General features: G+C 44.0%; 1 protein-coding gene across 1 annotated transcript in view; it reads left to right on the forward strand.

Moving 5' to 3' along the window:
- The first annotated feature begins 13,044 nt into the window (after nucleotides 1-13,044).
- LOC138657409 (zinc finger protein 585A-like) overlaps nucleotides 13,045-26,496 on the forward strand; it is a 186,745-nt gene continuing 173,293 nt past the window's right edge. Inside the window, exons 1-2 of the mRNA XM_069745180.1 lie at nucleotides 13,045-13,116; nucleotides 18,257-18,354. Coding sequence (XP_069601281.1) covers nucleotides 18,265-18,354 — 90 coding nt within the window. The 5' untranslated portion in view covers nucleotides 13,045-13,116; nucleotides 18,257-18,264. The remainder of the gene's footprint in view (nucleotides 13,117-18,256; nucleotides 18,355-26,496) is intronic.

Genomic DNA, 26,496 nt, shown 5'->3' on the forward strand with positions numbered 1-26,496 from the left:
TCTCAGAGCTTCCAGCAAAACAAAAGACAAGCTGGACAGAAAAAAGGCAACAAAATAGCAAAAAAGCACTTAGCTATACAGAGCAGCAGGTCACAGGAACAATCAGGAGAAGCTCAGATCCAACACTGGAACATTGACTAGGAGCAAGGATAGCAGCATCAGGTGGAGTTAAGTAACGAAGCAGCTAATGAGCTCACCAGAACACCTGAGGAAGGAAGCTCAGAAGCTGCAGTACCACTTGTGACCACAGGAGTGAATTCAGCCACAGAATTCACAACAGCCACCACTCTGTATACACTGACCAGTGACTCTTGCTGCAGCGGCCGAAACTCTATTACTGGAAGCTGAACACTGCCAGGTGCAATAAGGTTCCTGGCAGCGGGGCTATCAGTGCTGACACCGGGCAGGTTCAAAATGCTATTAACTTGTAGATTAACCCCATGTCTGCAGGTTAATAACATTGTTTTACTTAACAGGTTCCCTTTACATGGCACTGTCAGCAGCAGTGAAGTGGTTAAATGGCAGCAATCGGAGCTAGTTCCACAGACACGCACCTGGCATCTTCCATGCATGAACATCAAATATCAGGAAGGCGTTAAAAAGTCTTATCACATGACGTCAGAAAGAATGGGACGGGGGTCCTAGGCTCAAGGGCTGAATGACAGCAAAACGTTAGGCAGTCCGCTCTTCCTCTTCATGAGGTCTGATCAGAATGTCTTCTCCAAACTACTTAATTGGAATGATGATGTAGGTGTTGGATTTGCAGGGACATCGGGCTGCCCAAGAGTTGTAATAATCAGTGTAAGTCTCCCGTAAAGGGTTGTTTGTTCAGAAGAATATGTATTATGGGGCTTTTCTGTGGAATCTGACCAGACAATCTCTCCTTGACTCCCCATGTACATCAGTAAGCGCCCATGACCCCGGTGCCTGCTTTCTAGTGTTCTCTTATATTACACATTGATAGGCACTAACTGCTGCGTACCGGGGGCTCCCCACAACACGGTCCTCCCGGGCGCTGTGACTACATCCGTTAGCTGTGTTGAGTGATGATCTGGAGTGACCCTTCACGGTTGATTTTCAAATTGATCCACAGAGCGTTTCTGGCAACTGAAAATGACCAGACGGAGACGTGTGTCTCTGTTTGGGGGGATCGAGCAGATCTCTGACCCCCCGTTTATTGTGTCGCACTTTTCATAATCTTAGCAAGTTATACTTCAACCAATCAACATAAGAACACGCTCACAGTTCTTAACCTATAAGAATGCAGGAACAGCCTGTACATCAAGGTCTCGTAGAACAATACACTCTCAGTGTCATATCTTGTTCAGGCTTAAACAATCAAGGTCTCATAACAACTATGACGTTTTACCTAATAATAGAATTTATCTCAAAACAGCAAGATGGAATCGAAAAACAAAAAATGAAGCCTGCTTTAATTTTTCTTAGCTTAACCCTTCACATTCCCCCCTAGATACATTTTGTTAACTAATATGCAGCATCAGAGGTACTATCCTGTTATGGACCTGGTGGTTACGAGCACCCGGAACGACCTGATGGTTAAACTAACACAGGACAAGCTCTGGGAAGTGGGAGCTCTGCTGACCGCAACCCCTAATCCTATCACACACACTAGAAATAGCCGTGGAGCGTACCTAACTCTGCCTAGACGCCTCTTCACAGCCTAAGAGCTAACTAGCCCTAGAGATAGAAAATAAAGCCTACCTTGCCTCAGAGAAATTCCCCAAAGGAAAAGGCAGCCCCCCACATATATTGACTGTGAGTTAAGATGAAAGTCACAAACACAGAAATGAAACAGGTTTCAGCAAAGGAGGCCAGACTTACTAAACAGACTGAGGATAGGAAAGGTATCTTTGCGGTCAGCACAAAAACTACAAAAAGACCACGCAGAGTGTGCAAAAAGACCCCCGCACCGACTCACGGTGCGGAGGTGCCACTCTGCATCCCAGAGCTTCCAGCTAGCAAGGCAAAATCATGATAGCAAGCTGGACAAGAAAACAAGGAACAACAAATAAACTAGCAGGGACTTAGCTTCTGCTGGAGTAGACAGGTCACCAGAAAGATCCAAGAGCAAACTGAACCAGTACAAGAACATTGACAGCTGGCATGGAGTAACGATCTGAGTGGAGTTAAATAGAGCAGCCAGCCAAAGAATAAACTAAGTCACCTGTGGAAGGAACCTCAGAACCAGCAGCTCCACTCACAGCCACCAGAGGGAGTCCATGGACAGAACTCGCCGAAGTACCATTCATGACCACAGGAGGGAGTTCGATAACAGAATTCACAACACTATCCCGAGCTATAAGCTCGAGGGGTACGGTCTTCACATGACTGGTGCCATGTTACCAGCCATGGCGTTTGCGGCGCACCCGTCCCCCTGTGCTACAATTTACGGATAACAATTCTTGATGACAGTGGTGGGGATCTTTAGAAGATAGCCATGCGCTTGGCTTCAACATCTTTATCAGGTAACTTTGTGAAATCGGTGTAGAGAAGAGCAGGGGTGGCAATGCCTTTGGTATCATCATTAGTTGTCCTAGTGCAGAATTTCCTAATACATACAGAAATACACCAAAGAACAAGTTTTAGTATTACACACATGACAAGGATAAAGGCAGCGATGTGTAACAAACTTTGCGAGATTCCAGCTATCCAGCCCCCAAATCCCTTAAACCAATTGGCTGGATTAAGAAAGGAGAATGTGTCTGCCCACCAACTGTCCTTATTACAGTCATTGTCTTTATCATATTGATCTCTGAGTCTTTGAATGTCATTTAACTTCATAGTGCTATTGGGATCTATATAATGACAGCATGCGGGTCCAATAATCTGACACATACCACCCTGTGCTGCTGTTAAGTAATCCAGTACTACAGTATGTTGATTAGTGACTATGATAAGTTGGTTTTGGACAGCAACAATAGTATTAAGTATAGTATATCCAATATATCCCAAATTTGATCATCTAGATAGTCTGTGGCCATAACCAATTTATCCCACATTTGTGTAATCATAGGGTAAATGAAAATATAACTGACAATTTTGTTGGCTATTCTCATCTGTACTACATGTGGTCTCCCCAAAGAAAAAAAAACAAAACATTATTTCCCCTTATTTGCTACTAGTCTGTTTGACCAGCTTGCAGTGTGATGCGTGGATCCACATCGGCCTTCCTTCCAGCTTTACTGACATAGGAGTAATGAGGAGGACTTGGTAGGGACCGTCATACAAGGGTTCTAGTCCGTGTTTTCTGACATGCCTTTTCACGACCACAAAATCACCAGGCTTCAAGTTGTGACAAGTGTCGGTTTCTGCTAAATCTGGAAGGGAAGAAGAAACTAGAGCATGGGTGTTAGCAAGATTTTTACTTAGCTGAATAACATATTGAACAGCACGGTCAGTTTCCTCTGACAATGGCTGAGGCTGTAAATTTGGTACTGGGGGTCTGGCACCAAACAATATCTCATATGGGGATAGGCCATGTTTCGCAATAGGGGCAGTACGAATGTGGTACAGTACAATGGGTAGGAGCTCTGGCCATGGAGCCGTAGTCTCCTGCATCATTTTGGTCAATTGTCCCTTCAGTGTGCCGTTCAGCCTCTCAACTTTCCCACTGGATTGTGGATGGTACGGAGTATGGAGGGCTACAGTGGATCCAAGCATTGTCAGAACCTCCTGATACACATGAGAAGAAAAGGCCGGGCCTTGGTCACTTTCAACGACTTCTGGAACACCATATCTGCATATAACTTCCATCACCAGTTTCTTTGCTGTGGTTTTTGAAGTTTTAACTTTTTCCAATCCCATCAGGATAGAAATATAGAAGAGATCCTTTGTTAAAAAATTAAATTTTATTTAAACCAATTTTAAAATACAAATAGTGCAGGAGTATGCCACAGTAAGGGACATCACCAGGACCCAAAAATTTAATTTTTTAACAAAGGATCTCTTCTATATTTCTATCCTGACGGGATTGGAAAAAGTTAAAATTGCAATGAATGAAGTGCCTTTAATTGGGATATCAGTTGGACTTTATTGGTTAAACTAATGTAGTTTTTGAAGGCATGTTGGTAACGGGGAATGCTTCCAGCCAACTGGAGAACATGTCGACAACTACCAGACAATATTCATACCTTCCAGACTTAGGCAACGTGATGTGGTCCACCTGGAGCCTTTGGAAAGGTAGTCGGGCTTAGCAAGGTGCTTCGGGGGTACATTTTGAAGTTGATCGGGATTGCAGGTCTGACAGATATTACATGCACGATTGAGTGCTGTCAGGACTGTAGAAACACATGGAGCCCAGTAGAATTTTTGTACCAGGGCTAGGGCCTGTTTTTTTCCCCCCGATGTGGGGGCCCATGTGCCTACGTGGCAATAGCAGGGTACATCCGCTTGGGAAGAAACACAAGTTGGTCCTTTTTCCAGAGACCATTGTCCATACATGCTCCATCAGCTTTCCACTGCTTTACTGCTTCCTTTGGGGACATTCTCTGCATTGTCATTAAGCGGGGACCGACAGAAAACCTCAGTCTGTCGTCGATCAGGTTCCTGTAGAGTCAGTGTTTCTTGTAACTGATTACGCTGAGAGCGTGTGGTCACCATAGTTGGTATGGTCGGTTCAACGGGTAGGAGAGCAGCAGCTTTTGCTTGCATATCCGCAAAGGCGTTACCAACAGTCTGTGGACTGTTCCTAGGACCGTGCGCCTTAACTTTGATAATGGCCCCTGAGTAGGTAATTTGATTGAGTCCATGAGGGTTTGAACAGCTGCAGCATTCTTCACTGGAGTCTCGGCGGTAGTAATAAACCCTCGATTGGCCCATAGGGCTCCGAAATCATGAGCAATACCAAATGCATACTGTGAGTCCGTGTATGTATTAACCCGCCTATCTTTGGCCAAAATACATGCAGTAGACAGAGCCTGAAGTTCTGCTTCTTGTGCTGACTGTGAGGGTGGGAGCGCAGCTGCGTGCACTACAGTGTCTTCCGTAGTAACAGCGTATCCTGTGTAGAATCTGCCAAACTCATCAGCATATCTTGAACCATCCGTGTATAACACCCAGATCAGGATTTGGAAGTGGATTTTCGCTGACATTTGATGGATAAACCTACAGGGGGGGCAATCAAAGTAAATACTCCGCCATAATGTATATATAAGAAAACCCACAAAAGATGGACACATGAGCTAAAATAAACAATTTTATTAAGGAGAAAATTCTAAAAATGTGTATAAATACATAAATACAAGCAACAATAAGAGCGATGCAATGATAAAAGATAGGCAACACTAGTGCCACGCGCAAGCACAATTAACAGGTGGGCCGTACAAAAAATATATGGTAATATATTAATAAGTGCCTATGAAGGATCCAAGTGGGTGAGCAGGTTACTATGCATACAATTAAATCATACTGAATAATGGTGCCAATAAATAACAGGGCATAGAAACAGCCACACCACCAAGGTAAGGCTCCAGGACGTCATATACCTGTAAAAGGGTTCAAAGCCTGCATACATGCACATAAAATACTCCAAAAACCATGGGGGACCCTATGCATCCTATACACAACAGTATATGTACAGACAGATTCCGGGAAGTCCCTTTATAGTGTATAATGGGTAAGGTCAGAATTATTCTACCCTGGTAACAGTGAGTACAGAATGAGAATAAAGCTAACGGCAAATGAACCAACCTTGTGCTTGTGCGTGGAAAAGGAAGGCCCCCAATAGGCTAACAGTGGCAGCAATGGCTTCCTGCTCTGTTCGTGCACACAACAAAAGATCATCCACATACTGAAGCAGCGTGACATAGGGGTGATCTAACTGCCAGGGAAAAGACACTCGCCCATATTTTTTGCAAACTGATTGGGACTGTTTTGGGCCCCTTGTGGCATAACTGTCCACGTCAATTGTCATCCCTGATAAGTGAATGCAAACAGAAACTGGCAATCTGGGTGTAATGGAATGCTGAATAAGGCATTGGCGAGGTCGTTGACTGTGAACCAAGCAGCATCCTGAGGTATCTGGGACAAGAGTATGTGGATTAGGCATCACCGGAGTTTCTAGAACAGTAGCTGCATTAACTGCCTGTAGATCTTGTACCAGCCGGTACACAGGGGGTTGGCCGGGTGGGGTCTTTTTCTTAACGGGAAACAAGGGCATGTAGAATACAGATTTCCTCATTGTATTCATCTGCATAGGAGTTACATAATGTGAGGACCATCTGACCATCATCTTGGAATTGTATTCTGGAGCGGAACACTGATAATATATCTGACTGCCCCCAGTAAATTTACCGACATGTGGGAGAGATTACGAACTGAGCAGCAACCTCAGGGAAATGTCCCACAGGGATGGGTTTTGTAAGAGTATGTTTATTGGGTCTGCCATCTACTCCAATTAAAACAAGCTCTTGGTCTGAGAATTGACATGGCGGGGCCGGGGAGTGAGATTCCCAGACATAGGGTTAAAAGGGCTATTGGACTAGGCAACTGAATTTGTGTATGGTGGGAGGGCAGGAACTGGAGTCTGCTACTGGCAGGCCACTGATAAGGAACCAGCTGTGTGCTTGTAGCTGGGGTGGGGGCTGAGGTTGGAGCAGGAATCGCTGCGGCTACTGGTTTAACCTTTGCCTTTTCTGCTGATGCAGAGCGGGCTAAATTCTTCTGAAAACTTTTTACTATTTTCAATGCATCATCCGGAGTGGTAGTCTCAATGGTCAGGTCTAAATGACGTTATAGCCTCTTTCAATTCAGATTTAAGGCCGGACATTAAAGCTGCCACAAAAAGGTGTGAATGGGCTTTATTATACAGTGAGAACCCCAAATCTTTAAACACTACCATAAGACGCCCATAAAACTTCTCGGCAGTCTCCCCCTTGTCTTTTGTGACATCTTTGAGAGAGGTAGCTTGGTCCGCTAATCTATCTTGTGCCCAAACTTTTAAAGCATTGCAGAAAATCAACACCACTCTCATAGGTTCCCCCCTCCAGGTTCACATTATAGGTTATGCCACCGTCAATAATTGGAAAATACCCCTCCCCAGCCTTCACTTGGAGTAAGCGTAACAGATCTCTCCGGGGAGTGGAGTAAATCTCTCGATTCGCTGCCATTTGTCTAAGAAAGGCCATGGGATTGGGTAACTGCTTGCAAAGGGTGTTTATTTGGGATGGGGAAAAGGGGGTATACTTTGGCCTGTCAGGAGTAGTTTTCACATCATCTTCTTCAAACTCTTATATTACTGGAGGAGGAGCGGGAGGAGGTGGCAGTAGTACGGACACAGAAGGCATCTGCTGCGGAGGCGGGGCAGGAGGCTCTGTTACAGTTAGATTGTATTGCCTGATGGGTTAGGCGGCTATCGAGGATAAATCTGACCTCCAATTTTATGGGGTTTTCCCGTATATACCGCTCTATTGCTGATACTATGACGATGGCGGCATCCTTCCTGGGGATATTAAAAGATACCGGTAGAGATTAATGGTATGGCCATTGTACGTTGAGGCATCGTACCGGGAGGGACATAGGAGGCATACAGGATTGCGTTATGGACAGCCTCAGTAAGTAATTGTTGGGATCTTGGGATATTGGTAGGATCATATCGTGGTCCCACTGCATGTATCACATATTGGCACGGCAGCTGTCCAGCTCTGGTTGCTGCGACCTGGCCTGTTTCTACCTGGCCATAAGTTTGTATATATGAATTAGATTCTTCCTGTATCATGGGTCCGCCTTTCTGTTACGGCCAGTCTTCCAGCATGGTGGAGTTGATTATTTGCGGCATTTACTATGGCCCCAACGTGCTGCTTCGTAAGAATAGGAATAACACTAGTATACATTTCCTGGAAATCTTCTATCTCCTCTGTGTATCCTGTCTCTGACCGGGTAACTAAAGTAGGAAGGGGTGGATATTCGTAACCGCTAGCAATACTAGGCATGACAGGAGCTAGTGCTGGCGGTGGCCGATAATAGGTGCCGTCAGCGTTCAGCAAGGGAAAGGTGAGGGCTACAACACCGGGTCTCCTTACTCCACAATTGTAGCAGACCTCTCTCCACTGAGAATTAGTAACTCTGCATACATCACAAATCCACCCGGCAGGATCATAGGGTGGGGGCGCACTGAGTTTTGGCAACCAAGGATATATTGGTGCTTTGGGATTGATGGGCACGGAGTTTACAGTCGGGAGGAGAGTCTTGATTTCGTGGAGAGGGACCGTATCATCTAACAGGGAGCCCCCCTGTCCCAGATCATTATTTTTAATTATTCGTTTTTCTAGCACATTACCCTCAATCACTTCCTCAATTCCTTCCTGCACCACAAAACATCCAGTCACTTTCTCAGTCTTTGTCATGGTAGTAGACGGCTTTCCTTTTTCAACGTAACAATAACAGAAACAATCAGAATTCACTTCCTATTCAACTTCTACATAATTTTCATCACACAGTTCATGTGCCAGACCTCGGAATTCCTCAGCGTCTTTAAGCAAACCATTACCAGTTAACCTTCCCTTGTTCTTTCTGATACCTTTGTCCCATAACGTAGGCTGTAGCCTCCCGCCCTTAGGAAAACCCATGATTGAGAATATTTTTCCTGCATTCCTGACAGATTTCTTTTCCTGTCTTTCAATCATGAGACTAATAGTATCAGTTCCATCACACAAATTCAAACTGTTCTTTTTCTTCCACGGAAACATGATTCTCCTTTAGAGCCAAATATCCTTACTTTAGTTGTGCACAGTACTGGAGCGGCCGTTCAGTCTGATCCACCGGGTCTATCTGTCCCCCACTGGGACAACCCAAAATTCAACGCGGTACTCAGTGAAAGGAGGAGGGCGTCTCAGACTATCCCTCCGTACACCTCTAGTTATATATATATTCCTGAGTTGCGTATCCTACCCAATCTTCGATCACCTCACCACACCTGATTCTAACAGTGATCAGGATTTCAGGATATTTTGACAAAAAAGAGAATTACAATCACTGGTCAATCCGGGGTGTCCGTCCCTTATGAGGTACGGTTCGAGCACTGAGCCCCCAATGGAACTAAACCTCTATATGATTCCACCCAAAAATCACCCCACCATCGGGGACAACCTCAGATCCTCTTTGCAGCAACAAACACAGGAAAACCACACCACACGGGCAGTCTGAACAGTATAACTGCCAACTTACCGTGGTTGTCGTGGGGATGATCAGTCCCAATTTCCAGTGTCTGAGTCTGGTCCAAGGGTCCTTTGCTTGTTGTTCTCCGGGGGGCAGAGGCGTCCCTGTTTGGGGCCCCACGTTCGGGCGCTAAGCTGATGAGGGAGGATCTGGAGTGACCCTTCATGGTTGACTCAGTGATTTTCAAATTGTTCCACAGAGCGTTGCCGGCAACTGAAAATGACCAGATGGAGACATGTTTCTGTTGGGGGGGGGGGGGGATCGAGCAGATCTCTGACCCCCCGTTTATTGTGTCGCACTTTTCATAATCTTAGCAAGTTATACTTCAACCAATCAACATAAGAACAAGCTCACAGTTCTTAACCTATAAGAATGCAGGAACAGCCTGTACATCAAGGTCTCGTAGAACAATACACCCTCAGTGTCATATCTTGTTCAGGCTGAAACAATCAAGGTTTCATGACAACAATGAAGTTTTACCTAGTAACAGAATTTATCTCAAAACAGCAAGATGGAGTTGAAAAGCACAAAATGAAGCCTGCTTTAATTTTTCTTAGTTTAACCCTTCACAGCCATACATGTGCACTTTCCTCCTTAAGAGTCAAACTCTGAGCTTTCCACTCACTTGCCTATTTTAGTGTTTATATCGAGGTGAACATTGATATTTATCTCTATTTAAAAAATAATAAAAACATAGCAACTCGTGTTTTACAAGGACAGCAGGTTCTCACCTCTTAGTGATCCCAGAGGATCCTGTCCAGGAGGGAGGCCGTGTCCTCATGGTGACCTCATGAGCTCTCAAAAAACAATCACTGGTAAATGGTAACCATCCTTCCCCCAATCTCCATAATGGCGAATTAGGAGAGAAGAAACCGCTGGATAGAAATGTGGAGCTTTCTCCAGCTCCTCTGTGGTTCCATCCCTGGTGCAGGGAAACTTGGAGAAGTTGTGTTTCTTAGTGCGGCTCTTCCATCTGACTGACGAGGGTCTTCTCTGTCCCTCTCCTCAGGGTCCTCATCCTCCGGGTGCAGAGCAGAGAGCATTAGGCTTTGGCCTTGCTGATTATCACTTCACTAGGTGGTGGCCCGATTCTAATGCATCGGGTATTCTAGAATATGCATGTCCACGTAGTATATTGCCCAGCCACGTAGTATATTGCCCAGTGACGTAGTATATTGCCCAGCCACGTAGTATATTGCCCAGCCACGTAGTATATTGTCCAGCCACGTAGTATATTGCCCAGTGACGTAGTATATTGCCCAGCCGCATAGTATATTGCCCAGCCGCGTAGTATATTGCCCAGCCGCGTAGTATATGTAACAGGTTAAAAAAGAAACATATACTCAGCCCTTGTAGTCCTGTCGCCTGTGTGCGGTGCACGCGGCAGCTTCCGGTCCCAGGGTTGGAATGAGCACTGGACCTGTGATGACGTCGCGGTCACATGACCGTGACGTCATGGAAGGTCCTTCTCGCATAGCATCTTTGGAACCGGAACCTGCTGCTTGCACTGCCGAGGACAGCACGACACGTCGGAGGGTGAGAATAACCTTCTTTTTTTTTTCTTTTTCTTTTTTTTTATTATTATTATTTTTAGCATTAGATCATTTTACTATTGATGCTGCATACGCAGCATCAATAGTAAAAAGTTGGTCACACAGGGTTAATAGCTGCGTAACCGGAGTGTTACACCGCGCTCCGGTAACGCTGGCATTAACCCTGTGTGAGCGCTGACTGGAGGGGAGTACGGAGCGGGCACTGACTGCGGGGAGGAAGGAGCCGCCATATTGCCACCGGACTGCGGCCGTTGCTGATTGGTCGTGGCAATAGTCATGGGCGTTTAGCCACGACCAATCAGCGACTTGGATTCCATGACAGACAGAGGCCGCGACCAATGAATATCCGTGACAGAAAGACGGAAGTGACCCTTAGACAATTATATAGTAGATACTTGGGGCCACAATGTGCTGGGACCTCGGTACCGGTGGTGAGGACCACAACAATGTAATTTAGTCACTGATACATAAACAGAGAATTACCGGTTCTGAGAGACGTGTCTCATACAGGTCCTTCTCAAAAAATTAGCATATAGTGTTAAATTTCATTATTTACCATAATGTAATGATTACAATTAAACTTTCATATATTATAGATCCATTATCCACCAACTGAAATTTGTCAGGTCTTTTATTGTTTTAATACTGATGATTTTGGCTTACAACTCCTGATAACCCAAAAAACCTGTCTCAATAAATTAGCATATTTCACCCATCCAATCAAATAAAAGTGTTTTTTAATAACAAACAAAAAAACCATCAAATAATAATGTTCAGTTATGCACTCAATACTTGGTCGGGAATCCTTTGGCAGAAATGACTGCTTCAATGCGGCGTGGCATGGAGGCAATCAGCCTGTGACACTGCTGAGATGTTATGGAGGCCCAGGATGCTTCAATAGCGGCCTTAAGCTCATCCAGAGTGTTGGGTCTTGCGTCTCTCAACTTTCTCTTCACAATATCCCACAGATTCTCTATGGGGTTCAGGTCAGGAGAGTTGGCAGGCCAATTGAGCACAGTAATACCATGGTCAGTAAACCATTTACCAGTGGTTTTGGCACTGTGAGCAGGTGCCAGGTCGTGCTGAAAAATGAAATCTTCATCTCCATAAAGCATTTCAGCCGATGGAAGCATGAAGTGCTCCAAAATCTCCTGATAGCTAGCTGCATTGACCCTGCCCTTGATGAAACACAGTGGACCAACACCAGCAGCTGACATGGCACCCCACACCATCACTGACTGTGGGTACTTGACACTGGACTTCAGGCATTTTGGCATTTCCTTCTCCCCAGTCTTCCTCCAGACTCTGGCACCTTGATTTCCGAATGACATGCAAAATTTGCTTTCATCAGAAAAAAGTACTTGGGACCACTTAGCAACAGTCCAGTGCTGCTTCTCTGTAGCTCAAAAGTGGCTTTACCTGGGGAATGCGGCACCTGTAGCCCATTTCCTGCACACGCCTGTGCACGGTGGCTCTGGATGTTTCCACACCAGACTCAGTCCACTGCTTCCTCAGGTTCCCCAAGGTCTGGAATCGGTCCTTCTCCACAATCTTCCTCAGGGTCCGGTCTCCTCTTCTCGTTGTACAGCGTTTTCTGCCACATTGTTTCCTTCCAACAGACTTACCATTGAGGTGCCTTGATACAGCACTCTGGGAACAGCCTATTTGTTGAGAAATTTCTTTCTGGGTCTTACCCTCTTGCTTGAGGGTGTCAATGATGGCCTTCTTGACATCTGTCAGGTCGCTAGTCTTACCCATGATGGGGGTTTTGAGTAATGAACCAGGCAGGGAGTTTATAAAAGCCTCAGGTATCTTTTGCATGTGTTTAGAGTTAATTAGTTGATTCAGAAGATTAGGGTAATAGGTCGTTTAGAGAACCTTTTCTTGATATGCTAATTTATTGAGACAGGTTTTTTGGGTTATCAGGAGTTGTATGCCAAAATCATCAGTATTAAAACAATAAAAGACCTGACAAATTTCAGTTGGTGGATAATGAATCTATAATATATGAAAGTTTAATTGTAATCATTACATTATGGTAAATAATGAAATTTAACACTATATGCTAATTTTTTGAGAAGGACCTGTATATAGACAGATACATGGCAGGTGATGTATTCAGTCTGTGTCTCCACAGATGGATCCAGGAGGAGGAATCCACCAGAGAGATGTCCCCGTCCTCTGTATCCCCAGGACTGTCCGGAGGAGAATCACAACATCCCGGAGGATCATCAGGTAGATGACACTGAAGCCTCCACAACATCTGACCATGAAGTGATGGAACCTGAGCTCATCTTACATTTTACTTTTTAGGGTGAAGATCTGATTGATATTAAGGTTGAGGTTATACATGGAGCACAAGAGGCGATCGCAATATGGGCCGATCAGGGTGAGGAGGGGAGACGGTCATGTCTGTTCTGTGGTCACCTACTATTACTCCCATCATCTTATTACATGACACAATCTATAGTGTCATGTAAAAGTTTGTGTACCCCTGGTCAAAATTACTCTAAAAGGCCTAAAGTTAAAGATGACACATTTCCTTTGTATTTTAGTTTCAATAAGTTTTTATGTTCAAAAACCAAGAAATTCTCGTAGCAAGATCCCACACAGGGGAAAATGTACAAATGTAACCATATTCCTGAATAACTTTGACAGTTTTATACATTAAAACATTAAAACACATGGACGAAGACAAAAGGATAAGAAAACGAGAGAAGGGGGGGAGATAAGAGATCTTATACTGCATCATAACACTATCAATAGATGGGGGCAAAGGACGAGCCTGAGGAAGTTTATCGAACTTCATATTCACATTGTCCTCAGAGTGATAGCGTTAAGACTTGGTCAAGGTTACTATTGGAGTCCCTTTCGATCCATGGTTTCCAGACTTGATAGAAGGTTTCCCATGAGTCATCTCTTGTAGCTTGTATTCGTTCGTATAGCATGATAGTGTTCATCTTGTCAATTACTATTGAAAGAGAAAGGGTAGTTGTTTTCCATCTCGTTGCGATGTGCAGCTTAGTGGCCAAGAACAGCTGATTGACTAGGTTATGAAGTTTGTTGGAAAAGCCAGGGTACCTGGCTCCTAGAAAGAATACAGTTGGATCTAGTTGGATTACTCTGCCAAACAATCCCTCCACTATAGATTTAATCTTTAGCCATAGAGCAGATAGAATTGGGCAATCCCACCATGTGTACCTCAAGTCACCCAGGGCTCCACACCCCCTGAAACATCGATCCAACAGGTTTGGGTAAATGGCATGTAATTTGCTCGGAACCTGATATGTCCTATGCAGGAGCCTAATGGATGTCTCAACTAAGTAGGTTTGGAGGCTACCCTTGGAAAGAGAGCAGCAACATTTTTGCCAGTCCACCAGGGACATTGTCCTATTGAAATCCCTCTCCCATTGTGTCATATATTTGAGCTTTTCATCCCCTAATACAGCATTTAAGGATGAATATATTATAGAGATAGCTCCCCTACCCAGGGGGTCGTTTAGACATTTTTGCTCATAACCAGTAGGGCAGTGAGAGACTCCATGTCGTAAGATTTGTTCAGCAAAATGGAAGATTTGGTTAATACGCAATATTTCAGAGACTGGTGGGGTAAACTTTTGCATAAAATCTTGTTTAGTGAGAAGAATGTTGAATGGCGTGGTAAGATGTTTGAGAGTGGCTAAACCCCTAGACTCCCACCAATGGAAGAGGCGAGGTTCTAACCCCGGTGGAAAAGCAGGGTTATGGAAGAGGTGAGTCATTAAGGAAGCTTTAGATTGTAGGGAGTGTTTAAATCTTTCCTTCCTCCATAGCATCAGGGAATGAGCTGAAAATGGAGCTGTTGCATGAAGTCCTTTCGGAAGTTTCTGCAATGACCACATGAGACCCGGTGGAGTGAATGGGGTCAGGAAAGAAAATTCGAGTCCCACCCACCTGGGTTCACTATGTTTGTCTGCGCTGGTACTCATTAGCTGGGCCAGTAGAGCCGCCCTATAGTATAAAGTGAAGTTGGGCAGAGACATACCTCCTAGTCTTCTAGTAATAAACATGGTTTTTAGTCGGATCCTGGGTCTTTTCCCCTGCCATATAAACTTAGAGATCATGCTATGGATATCTAATAGCGTTCTGGAAGGTAGGGGAATGGGCAGGGAGCGGAAAATATACAAAAATCGTGGCAGAGAGACCATCTTAATGGCATGTAACCTACCAAGCCAGGATAGGGTCATGGAGGACCACTAGAAAAAGGGGGGGGGGAGGAGAAAAGGGGGGAGGGGGGGAAGGGAAAGGGGGAGAAGTAAGGGTGGGGACAGAAGGGGAGGAAGCGAGAGGCGAAGGGGTAAGGGGGGGATTGGGAAAGTAAAGGGGAGGGGGGAGATGAAGGGGAGGAGGAGGGAGGTTAGGAGAAGAAAGGGGGGGTTAGAGGGGGGAAATGGGAAGGGAGGGGGGGAGTGAGGAGGGGGATAGGGGAAATAGAGGGGTAGGGAAGGGAGTGCTTGATAAGATAGTAACAATTAGATCAACTGTAAATAGACCGAGCATTAACTGTTAAAACACTTAAGGTACCTTCACACATAACGATATTGTTAACGATATCGTTGCTATTTGTGACGTAGCAACGATATCGTTAATGAAATCGTTATGTGTGACAGCGACCAACGATCAGGCCCCTGCTGGGAGATCGTTGGTCGCTGAGGAAAGTCCAGAACTTTATTTCGTCGCTGGACTCCCCGCTGACATCGCTGGATCGGCGTGTGTGACACCGATCCAGCGATGTCTTCACTGGTAACCAGGGTAAACATCGGGTAACTAAGCGCAGGGCCGCGCTTAGTAACCCGATGTTTACCCTGGTTACCATGCTAAAAGTAAAAAAAAACAAACACTACATACTTACCTACCGCTGTCTGTCCTCCAGCGCTGCGCTCTGCACTCCTCCTGTACTGTCTGTGAGCCGGAAAGCAGAGCGGTGACGTCACCGCTCTGCTTTCCGGCTCCCAGACAGTACAAGAGGAGAGCAGAGAAGCAGAGCGCAGCGCTGGAGGACAGACGGCTGTAGGTAAGTATGTAGTGTTTGTTTTTTTTTACTTTTAGCATGGTAACCAGGGTAAACATCGGGTTACTAAGCGCGGCCCTGCGCTTAGTTACCCGATGTTTACCCTGGTTACCGACATCGTTGGTCGCTGGAGAGCGGTCTGTGTGACAGCTCTCCAGCGACCAAACAGCGACGCTGCAGCGATCCGGATCGTTGTCGGTATCGCTGCAGCGTCGCTTAATGTGAAGGGGCCTTTAATTGCATTCGATATTTGGTAGGTAACCTAGTTTCGGAGCAGGGCAAAACAGTTTACTGGCCCCACAACAATGCCTGATACCGCACAGAGCATTCCAAGTAAGCTAAATGCTAGACTATGCAAGTCAGGTGACCCGGGTATTTTGGCTTCTTGTTCTGGGGGAATTCTTCCATTCCCTTGCTGGTCTGGATTTTCTCTGTGGAAGGGAGGAGGTTTCGGCAGAAAGTGGGATCCCGGCTTTATTCAGGGCCTGAGTTCCTTCTTCCAGAGACCGGCAAGTATACATTTGAGATTTAAATGTGAAAATAAGGGCGAACGGGAAGCCCCACCTGTATTTGACTTGGGCCGCCTGCAAAGAGGCCGTGATCGATCTGAGGGCCCTTCTCCTGGCTAATGTGGTGGGCGCGATGTCAGCATAAATGTCTACTGAGTCTGATAGGCCAGGTAAAATAGGGTGATCCCTAGCTGCCAGCAGGATCTGGTCACGAGTCTCTTCATAGTGCATCTTTAGTATTACATCTCTGGGCATATCATTAGATCGTGGCTTACCCAGTGCCCTGTGTATTCTTGTGATATGGAGCAAGTTGGGGTCCAAGTCCGGTAGTAGGGCCACAAAGAGGGCTGTCGCTGTATCTTTAAGGGCAACAACATGTTCAGGAAGCCCTCGTATTCGTATGTTGCTCTTTCGAGATCTATTTCCTTAGTCCTCGCATCTTAGTTCAAGCTCAGCAATGCGGTCTGTGTGAAGCCTGAGGGTCTCCTGGTCCTCCTCCAGTGCATCTGAGACAACGTCCTTTTTCTCCTCTAGGTTGTTAGTGCGCTGCGCAATGTCCTGCAGCTGGGATGGAATGCTCTGCATGGCAGAGGTAAGTTCCTCCCGGAAAGTTTCCTGCAGGGACCTCGTAAGAGCTGCTGTTGAAATCGCCGCTTTAGTGTGCGGGGAAATGTCGTCCCGCTCTGTGTCCCCATCGCTGTGCGCTGCAGAGGCTGATGATGGATTTGCTGCGGCGGCCATTTTGGAAGGAGTGCCGCTCATGAGGAGGTCCGTAATTATTATTGCCCGCCGGCTGCATTGCGCTTCCCTTCTTCGGCATCACGAGTTGCCTCGATCGCTGAGGTATATTGTCCCCGAAGGGGATACTTTTACCGTGCTCTGGTCGCTAAAACGGGTTGAATGGGGTCCGTCGGGCGGCGGAGCTCAGCACAACATGTCCGTCACCGCCAGAGTCCGCGCATGCGCCCCTTTCCTTTTGTATTTTAGGTAAAAAAATATATTTTATCATTTTTTTAAATTTAATAAATTACAGAAAGGCAAGTAAGCCAAATCAAAAGTTTTGTGGAGATTTGTGTGCTCAGATAAGTTTGACCAAGGTTTCGAACCTTAATTATCTTGTTAGCTTTATGGCTTGTTCACTATCCTCGTTAGGAAAGGCCAGGTGATGCAAATTTCCCAGCTTTATAAAAACCCAGCTTCCTCTAACCTTGTGCCAAAAAACAGCAGCCATGGGTTCTTCTAAGCTGTTGCCTAGCATTCTGAAAATGGTAGAGGCCCACAAAGCAGGAGAAAGCTTTAAAAGGAGAGCAAAGCTTTTTCAAGGTACCCTTACCTCTGTTAGAAATATAATTAACAAATGGCAGTTAGCAGGAACAGTCAAGATATGGTCTGGAAAACCAAGCAAAATTTCAGAGAAAGCTGCTCGTAGGATTGCTAGAGAGGCAAATCAGAATGTATGTGAAAATCCACAATAGATTACCTCAAAAGGCGCAAGCTGAAGGTTTTACAATGGCCCTCGCAGTCCGTTGATCTGAACATCATTGAAAATCTGTGGCGAGACCTCAAAATAGCAGAGGAAGCAAGACGACCTAGGAATCTCGCAGAACTGGAAGAATTCTCCAAGGAAGATTGAATGAAAATACCACAAACAAGAATTGCTCTTTTGTCACTACAAAAATAGTTTACAAGCTTTGATGCTTGTAAAAGGAGGTACTACTTGGTACTTACCATACAGAGTGCCCAAACTTTTGCATCGGCCCATTTTCCTTTAAAATGTAAAGATGATAAAATATATATATATAATTTTTTTTTATTTTTATTTTTGCCTAAAATACAAAGGAAATTTGTCATCTTTAACTTTAGCCCTTTTAGAGATAATTTCATCGTCAACTTGCTTAATTGTTCACAGTAACAGTAATTTTGATCAGGGGTGCACAAACTTTAACATGCCGCTGTATTCCATCCTGCAGATGGACTCATGGAAAGAAATCCAACAGAAAATTGTCCCCTTCCTTTGTGTCCCCAGGACTGTCCGGAAGAGAATCACAATGTCCTAGAGGATCATCAGGTAGACTGCAGTGAGCCCTGTACCGGTTCTGTATATGGGGGTCATTTCTGAGCGAGGTCATAGGTGTCACAGATTTTGGTGGTTTCTTGTATTGTGCTGATTGTTACATCTGATATATCAGGAGGAAGATCTCACTAAGAAAAAAGTGAAGGATGAGACAGAAGAAGAAGCGATGTCGAGGGGGAATCAGCCGTGTGTGAGTGACAGGAAGGAGGAGATTCTGGTAGATGTTTCCACAGGTATGTAATAATATCTGGTCTGCAGTAATGACCGGTGTGTGATATCGTGTGAAGTCTCCAGTGCAGTGAAGCTTTATTCACTGTTCACTACAGAAGTGTCCGGTGATGGCGCGGCTGCTCCCGTACAGTGTCCAGCTGTGCACCGATGAATAATGGGGCCGCCTTCACACCTCTTCTTAGTGATTTAGCAAGCACATATTTATGCCAGTCAAACAAGATTCAGAACTGAGCGGCACCAGGTAACTAGTAGTCTTCACAGGCTATAAACATATGGGACCGGCTTTCCATCAGACTTAAAACAACATTTGGTGCATCCATGGGCGGTGCTCTACATATATCAGAACAGTAGAGTTACAAGTTATGCAAACATGAAAGATATGGCACTCACCCCAAGATTGCTGAAAAACAATGTCCTTTAATTCGCTTTATGCGGTATTAGACATCTGTGGAGAGGCGGCAGGTGAAAGTGAGGGGTGCGGGGAGAGGAGAACGGACAACGGCCGTTTCGCACAAATGTGCTTCCACGGGTCCATGTTTGCAAGCACATATTTAATTTTTATAATTGTACATTTTTTAATATTACTTCCATCCTTTACTTTCATACTTTTCTTACACAAGTCCCATGCTGCCATATAAATGACCGAGCTTGTGATTCAGACAGAGAACCTACGGCTTAAGAGTCATTATTTTGAGGCAGATAGAGGCACTGTGGATGCCTTCTGTCCAATGATTTGGCGGTGACCGTCAATTTTAAACGTGCGTAAAAGGGCTGCTGACCACAGTTTTTCGTAGCTTTCAAAAGAAGGACATCTCTAAACAGAGGCCAGACAGAGTCCAGAGTAACTCTGCTTCCTCATTATAGGGAATGGATCCCTCAGCGGTGTCATCTGAATCACATATTTTGTAGATTTTGATGGAAACCCTATTGTAAGTGCTCAACGTAGAGCACAGGATAAATGTGATCTAAAATATTGTGTATCCCCAAATGCCTTGAATAAAATCTTCTTGTCAACCCAGAAAAAAGTCCCCACTTAGGTTCTTCATTTGTTAACAAATATAGGAGGTGTCCACATTACTGGTAGCACAAAGGCTCTGGAAAAGTGACGTAACTAACAACAAAAGAAATCCACCAAAATATGAGCTCCCAAATCCAAATACACCCTTCTCCTGAGCCCCACAGTGTTCCTAAACCTCAATTAGGTTCCAAATGTTTAACATTAATGTACCAAGGAGCCCCAGGTAATTACAGGGTGTGTGTCTCCAGAAGTTTGCGCTGAGCATAATGTACAAGACTCAACAATGTTCGGGACGCTACAGTGTACTGGACTCTACAGTGTACAGGTCACTTCAATGTAAGGGGCACTACAGTGTACTGGATGCTACAATGTACCGGGCACTACAGTGTACTGGCAGTACAACATAACAGGCACTGCAATGTATCCGGGCACTATAATGGCATATTTACATGTTCACTTAGCAACTTCCATTGCTGCTCGTTTCTGGAAAACACACACTGAGTCAAATTCATCACTACACCTGTAGATAAATTCTCACAGTGGTGTAATTTCCAAAATGTGATCACTTGAGGGAGGATTTTGCTCTTTGGGCACTTAGGGGCTCTATATATGGAGTCTGCAAACTATTCTATGAAAATATGTTCTCCAAGAGTCAAATAGCGCTTCTTCCCTCCTGAGTTTCGCTATGTGTCTAAGCAGTACTGTACAGACACATATGGGGTATTGTCACATTCAGCAGAAATTGTGTAATAATTTATGTCGTCATCTTTGCCCGTTTCCTCTTGTGAAAATGTAAAATCTGGGGCTAAAACAACATTATAGTGATAAAAATTTAATTTTTTTCTTCATCATTCATTGGTATAACGTTTTGTGAAAGACATGTGGAGTTATTATGCTTGCAGCACCTCTAGATGATTTATTTGATAAAATTGTAAATTTAGGGCTAAAAACAATTTTGGGGAAAAAACGTAATTTTAAAATTTTACTGTCCAATGTCTTAAAATTTTATGAAGCACTTGTGGCTTCAAAATGCTCACCATACTTTTACATAAATTCCCTGATTGGTGTAGTTTCCAAAATGGGGTCAGTTGTGGGGGTTTCCACTGTTTAGGCACCACAGAGGCTCTGCAAACACGACATGGCGTCCACTATCTATTTTAGCCGATTTTGCACTCCAAAAGTCAAATGGCGCTCCTTCCTTTCTGAGCCTTGCCATGCACCTAAATCGTACTTTTCCACCACTTGTGGGGTATAAGCATACTCAGGAGAAATTATGCAACAAATTGTATGGTCCATTTTCTCCTGTTATCCTTGTAAAAATGCAAACTTTGGGACTAAACATTTTTCTACCAAAAAGTAAAATTTATTTTTTTCATTCCACTTTGTGTTAATTTCTGTGAGGCACCTGAAGGGTTAATAAACTTACTGAATGTGGTTGTGAGCACGTTGAGTGATGCAATTTTTTAAATTGAGTCACTTTTATATATTTTTTGTCACATAGGCCCCTCAGTCACTTCAAATGTGTTGTGGTTCCTAAAAATAATTATGTAAATTTTGTTGTAAAAATGAGAAATTGCTGAAAACATTTTAAGCCTTATAACTTCCTCACAAAGAAATGTTTTAAAAATGATGCTGATGTAAAGTAGATAAGTGGTAAAAGTTATTTATACCAAAAAAATAGTTAATAAATATCTGGTATAAGGACATAGAAATTCAAAGTTTGAAAACTGCGAAATATTCAAAGTTTTGATATTTCCATAAATAAATGCTAATGACCAAAATTTACCACTGACATGAAGTACAATATATCACGAAAAAACAGTCTTAGAATCACTGGGATGTGTGGAAGCTCCAGAGTTATTACCTCTTAAAGTGACGCTGGTCAGAATTCTAAAATGAGGCTTGACGCTTAATGTACAAAGTGGCTTGTTCCTTAATGTGCCTTCAGTGCTGTTGCAGGCTCCTAAGGGTTCCTATCATGCCCTTAGGCCAGTGTTTCTCAACTCCAGTCCTCAAGACCCACCAACAGGTCATGTTTTCAGGATTTCCTTAGTATTGCATAGGTGATGGAATTAATGCTTGAGCAGGTGATGAAATTATGACCTGTGCAATACTAAGGAAGTCCTGAAAACTTACCCTGTTGGTGGGTCTTGAGGACTGGAGTTGAGAAACACTGCCTTAGTCAAGCTGAGGACGTGATTACAGTGGCTGGTGCTGGACTACTCCAGGATGTAGGGTCACTCTTGTGATTAGTCTATATCATTTGCATACAGTGGGCACTTATCTACACTAAGGGCATAATAGGCGTCTTTCTACGAGAGTGAAATGGCACTGGTGGTACATTAGGGGGGTAATTCCTGATGACAGGTTTCCTTTAAGAATTGTCTATTTGCTGTCTAATCTCTGCAACCCCTGACTTGTGCCAATGTCACCAGTTTATAAGTGTTATTTTCAGGGATTTATTTGTCTATCCTACTTCTGACACCGATATGTCAGGAATCTGGTAGAAGTTTTGCCCCCAGTTGTCAAATATCTATATACTAGATTGTGGCCCGATTCTAACGCATCGGGTATTCTAGAATATGCATGTCCCCGTAGTATATGGACAATGATGATTCCAGAATTCGCGGCAGACTGTGCCCGTCGCTGATTGGTCGAGGCAACCTTTATGACATCATCGTCGCCATGGCAACCATTGACATCTACGTCGATACTGTGCCCCTCCCTGAATCAGAAACGTGGGATTTCTACGTCCTTTATGACATCATCGTCGCTGTGCCCGTTGCTGATTGGTCGAGGCCTGGCGGCCTCGACCAATCAGAGATGCGGGATGTCTACGACCTTTATGATATCATCGTCACTGTGCCCGTCGCTGATTGGTCGAGGCCTGGCGGCCTCGACCAATCAGAGACGCAGGATTTCTACGTCGATACTGTGCCCGTCGCTGATTGGTCGAGGCCTGACGGCCTCGACCAATCAGAGACGCGGGATTTCCAGGACAGACAGACAGACGGAAAAACCCTTAGACAATTATATATATAGATTATATGCATGGTAGATGATATATAAATCCCCACAACTTTTGTTTCCACTTTCAGTTTCGGTTTGGAATTTGCAGCTCTCTGGCGCACCCCCCCCCCCCTTACCCTCAGGTCAGTCAGGTAACTGCACTTAGGTTAAGTAGTCACCGGAAAGGCTGCCTGGTTATTGGGCACTCTGCAGTGAGGGCGGTATGTACAGGGTGGGCCATGTATATGGATACACCTAAATAAAACTGGAATGGTTTGTGATATCAACTTCCTGTTTGTGGCACATTAGTATATGGGAGGGGAAAAACTTTTCAAGATGGTTGGTGACCATGATGGCCATTTTGAAGTTGGCCATTTTGGATCCAACTTTATATTTACCAAATGGAAGAGGGTCATGTGAGACATCAAACTTATTGAGAATTTGACAAGACAAACAATGGTGTGCTTGGTTTTAATGTAAGTTTATTCTTTCAAGGGCTATTTACAAGTTTCTCTTTGTTTACAGCCATTGACATGTCGCAGAGGTTAACATGTGAGGAGCGGAAAGAAATTGTGTTGATGTCTGGTGAATGCAGTACCCGGGTCATTGCAGCAGATTTCAATGCAAGACACCCTACGCAAGAAAACTGTCACCATTCCCATATAAATGGCCCACCCAAAAAAGTTTGCCTCATCACTGAACATCATGTTCTTTGTAGACTGAGGGTCCTGTTCCATTTTTTGTTTTGCCCATTCTGCAAATTCAGCGCGCCGATCTGGCATCAGTCTAACATCCCTTCGGCGGATATTAGCTACTCACAAATGGCACCGTTACAAAATCCAGCTGCTGTAGCATCTGAACGAGGATGACCAAGATCGGCGCTCTGAATTTGCAGAATGGGCAAAACAAAAATTGGAACAGGACCCTCAGTTTACACAGAACATTTATCCGCTCCTCACGTGTTAACCTCTGCGACATGTCAATGGCTGTAAACAAAGAGAAACTTGTAAATAACTCGTGAAAGAATAAAGTTATGTTAAAACCGAGCACACCATTGTTTGTCTTGTGAAATTCTTAATAAGTTTGATGTCACATGACCCTCTTCCCATTGGAAAAAATAAAGTTGGATCCAAAATGGCCAACTTCAAAATGACCGCCATGGTCACCACCAATCTTGAAAAACTTTCCCCCTCCCATATACTAATGTGACACAAAGAGGAAGTTGATATCACCAACCATTCACATTTTATTTAGGTGTATCCATATACATGGTCCACCCATCTCAGGCAGTAAATACACACATAAACCTCTGATCCGTCACTGCCAGGGTTTTCCAATACCACCACGGGCGCTTCGCTACCACCAGTTCCTCGTTTGATACTAGCTTATATCGGGTCAGGAGGTAGCGTAATTTAGCGTGAAGGACGTGTTGTTTCGATCGTAGAGCCAAAAGAACAAACTAGTAATTTTATAAGTTTACTCCAAAAAAAGCAACGCAGTGTGTACAGAAAAATACAAAAGATATTACAAAAGGAGGCAAAATACGGTATATACAAACAGTTACAAATAAAAGATGATTAAAGTAAGAACTTGCACATCTCAGTCATTAGTATGACATGTCAATAAGGGGGAAGGAAAACCGTCCCAGAACAAAGAGTACATATGAACAGCTTCATGTAGCTGATTCTCCAGGCAAGTGTCACCCCCCTGATTGAGCATCTGGGCTTTATCCCTTTGTCCAAAGCCAAGGGACTTCGCCTTGCTGACCTCACTAGGTGGGCTGGGTCCGCCCCTTTTTGAAAGTTATTAAAAACTTCTATTTGTCATAACTCTGGGTGGAAACCTCGCCAAGAGATGATAGGGATATAATTTTTCCTATTATGAAATTATCTTTCATTTGAGACCGAACATGACCCCTCTGCGGGTCACAGGGAGGCAGAAACTGTTTGGTGTCTGGGGACTCTGGAAGCCTCAGAACGCATTCGTGCGTAGCTTTCGCTATATGGATTCTGAAAATAGGTTTTTCCCGTCCCTGTGGTTATTGTGCGTTATTAAATTTGAGTTTGAACAGACAAAGGAACTTCTGAATCTTTGGCGGGAAGAACTGGATTTAACTAGTCATGAGTATTGGTCAGCTGCTGTGAGGAAGGGAGGGGGGAAGAGGGGGATAGAATTACACAGTGTAGGGAGAGAGAGGACTGCAGCTACCTGCCTGCACATGAGGCTTTGTGTTTACACTGCATAAACCCAGTGGGTGTGGGGCTGCATGAGCACTGGAGCGGTACGTAGGATTTTAGGAATTATTATTTTCCTGACAGTTATTCATTTTATCTGTCATTGTGTTAATGTTATGGCATGTAGTTGTCTTCCTTGTTACCAGGACTTTCACGGACTATGATCTTCATTGTGAGCTCCATATAATAAATGTAGAAATCCCTTTTGTGTTGTAGATTGGATGTGAATTTTTTCTATCTTTTATCCTCATAGGAAATCCTTGTGAGAACAATGGTTTATCACTTAATTGTAAAAAAGATAACAGGAAGCACTCTAATAGAAAAAAACTCATTCCCCGTCATGAACCTCCTGGACTTCACATTACTTCACTTTCTTATAATCCTACTAGTCATGAGGAACCTTCTCCTGAGCAATCCCGTATAGTTACCACAATTCCAAGTGACAGCGTGGATACAAGATTTCAGTGTCACAAGCAATTCACAAAAAGCTCAGATTTTTTAGCACAAAGAAAGCACAAAGGAGAAAAGAGATACTCCTGTTCAGAATGTGGGAAATGCTTTACAAATAAATCAAGATTTGTTATACATGAGAGAACTCACACAGGAGAAAAGCCATTTTCATGTTCGGAATGTGGAAAGACCTTCACAGATAAAGGGAATCTGGTTACACATGAAAGAATACACACAGGAGAGAAGCCATATTCATGTTCAGAATGTGGGAAATGCTTTACACATAAAGGAAATCTTATTAAACATCAGAAAATTCACACAGGAGAGAAACCATATTCATGTTCGGAATGTGGGAAATTATTTACAGGTAAAGGGAGTCTTATTACACATCAGAGAATTCATACAGGAGAGAAGCCATATTCATGTTCACAATGTGGGAAATTCTTCACAGATAAACGGAATCTTATTGCACATCAGAAAAATCACAGAGGAGAAAAACCATTTTCATGTTCAATATGTGGCAAGTCCTTCACAAAGAAAGGGCATCTTAATAGCCATCAGCGCATTCATACTGGAGAGAAGCCATATCCATGTTCAGTATGTGGGAAGTCCTTCACAGAAAAAAAGAGTCTTATTACACATCAGAGAATTCACACAGGAGAGAAACCATTTTCATGTTCTGCATGTGAGAAATGTTTTTTATATAAATCATGTCTTGCTATACATGAGAGAATTCACACAGGAGAAAAGCCATTTTTATGTTCAGAATGTGGGAAGTTCTTCACACATAAAGGGAGTTTTATTAGACATCAGAGAATTCACACAGGAGAGAAACCATTTTCATGTTCAGAATGTGGGAAATGGTTTTTATATAAATCATGGCTTGCTACACATGAGAGAATTCACACCAGGGCTGTGGAGTCGGTAAGCTAAACCTCCAACTCAGACTCCTCAATTTCCATGATACCAACTCCAAATTCACCAAAATGAGCTCTGATTCTGACTCCGCAGCGCTGATTCACACACGAGAAAAGCCATTTTCATGTTCGGAATGTGGGAAAGCCTTCAAAGAAAAAGGGAGTCTTATTACACATGAAAGAATTCACCCAGGAGAGAAGCCATATTCATGTTCAGGATGTGGGAAATATTTTAGAAATCTAGTCTTGCTACACATGAGAATGTTCACACTGGAGA

The sequence above is a fragment of the Ranitomeya imitator genome, chromosome 1 (assembly GCF_032444005.1).
Source record: "Ranitomeya imitator isolate aRanImi1 chromosome 1, aRanImi1.pri, whole genome shotgun sequence".
Taxonomy (NCBI): domain Eukaryota; kingdom Metazoa; phylum Chordata; class Amphibia; order Anura; family Dendrobatidae; genus Ranitomeya; species Ranitomeya imitator.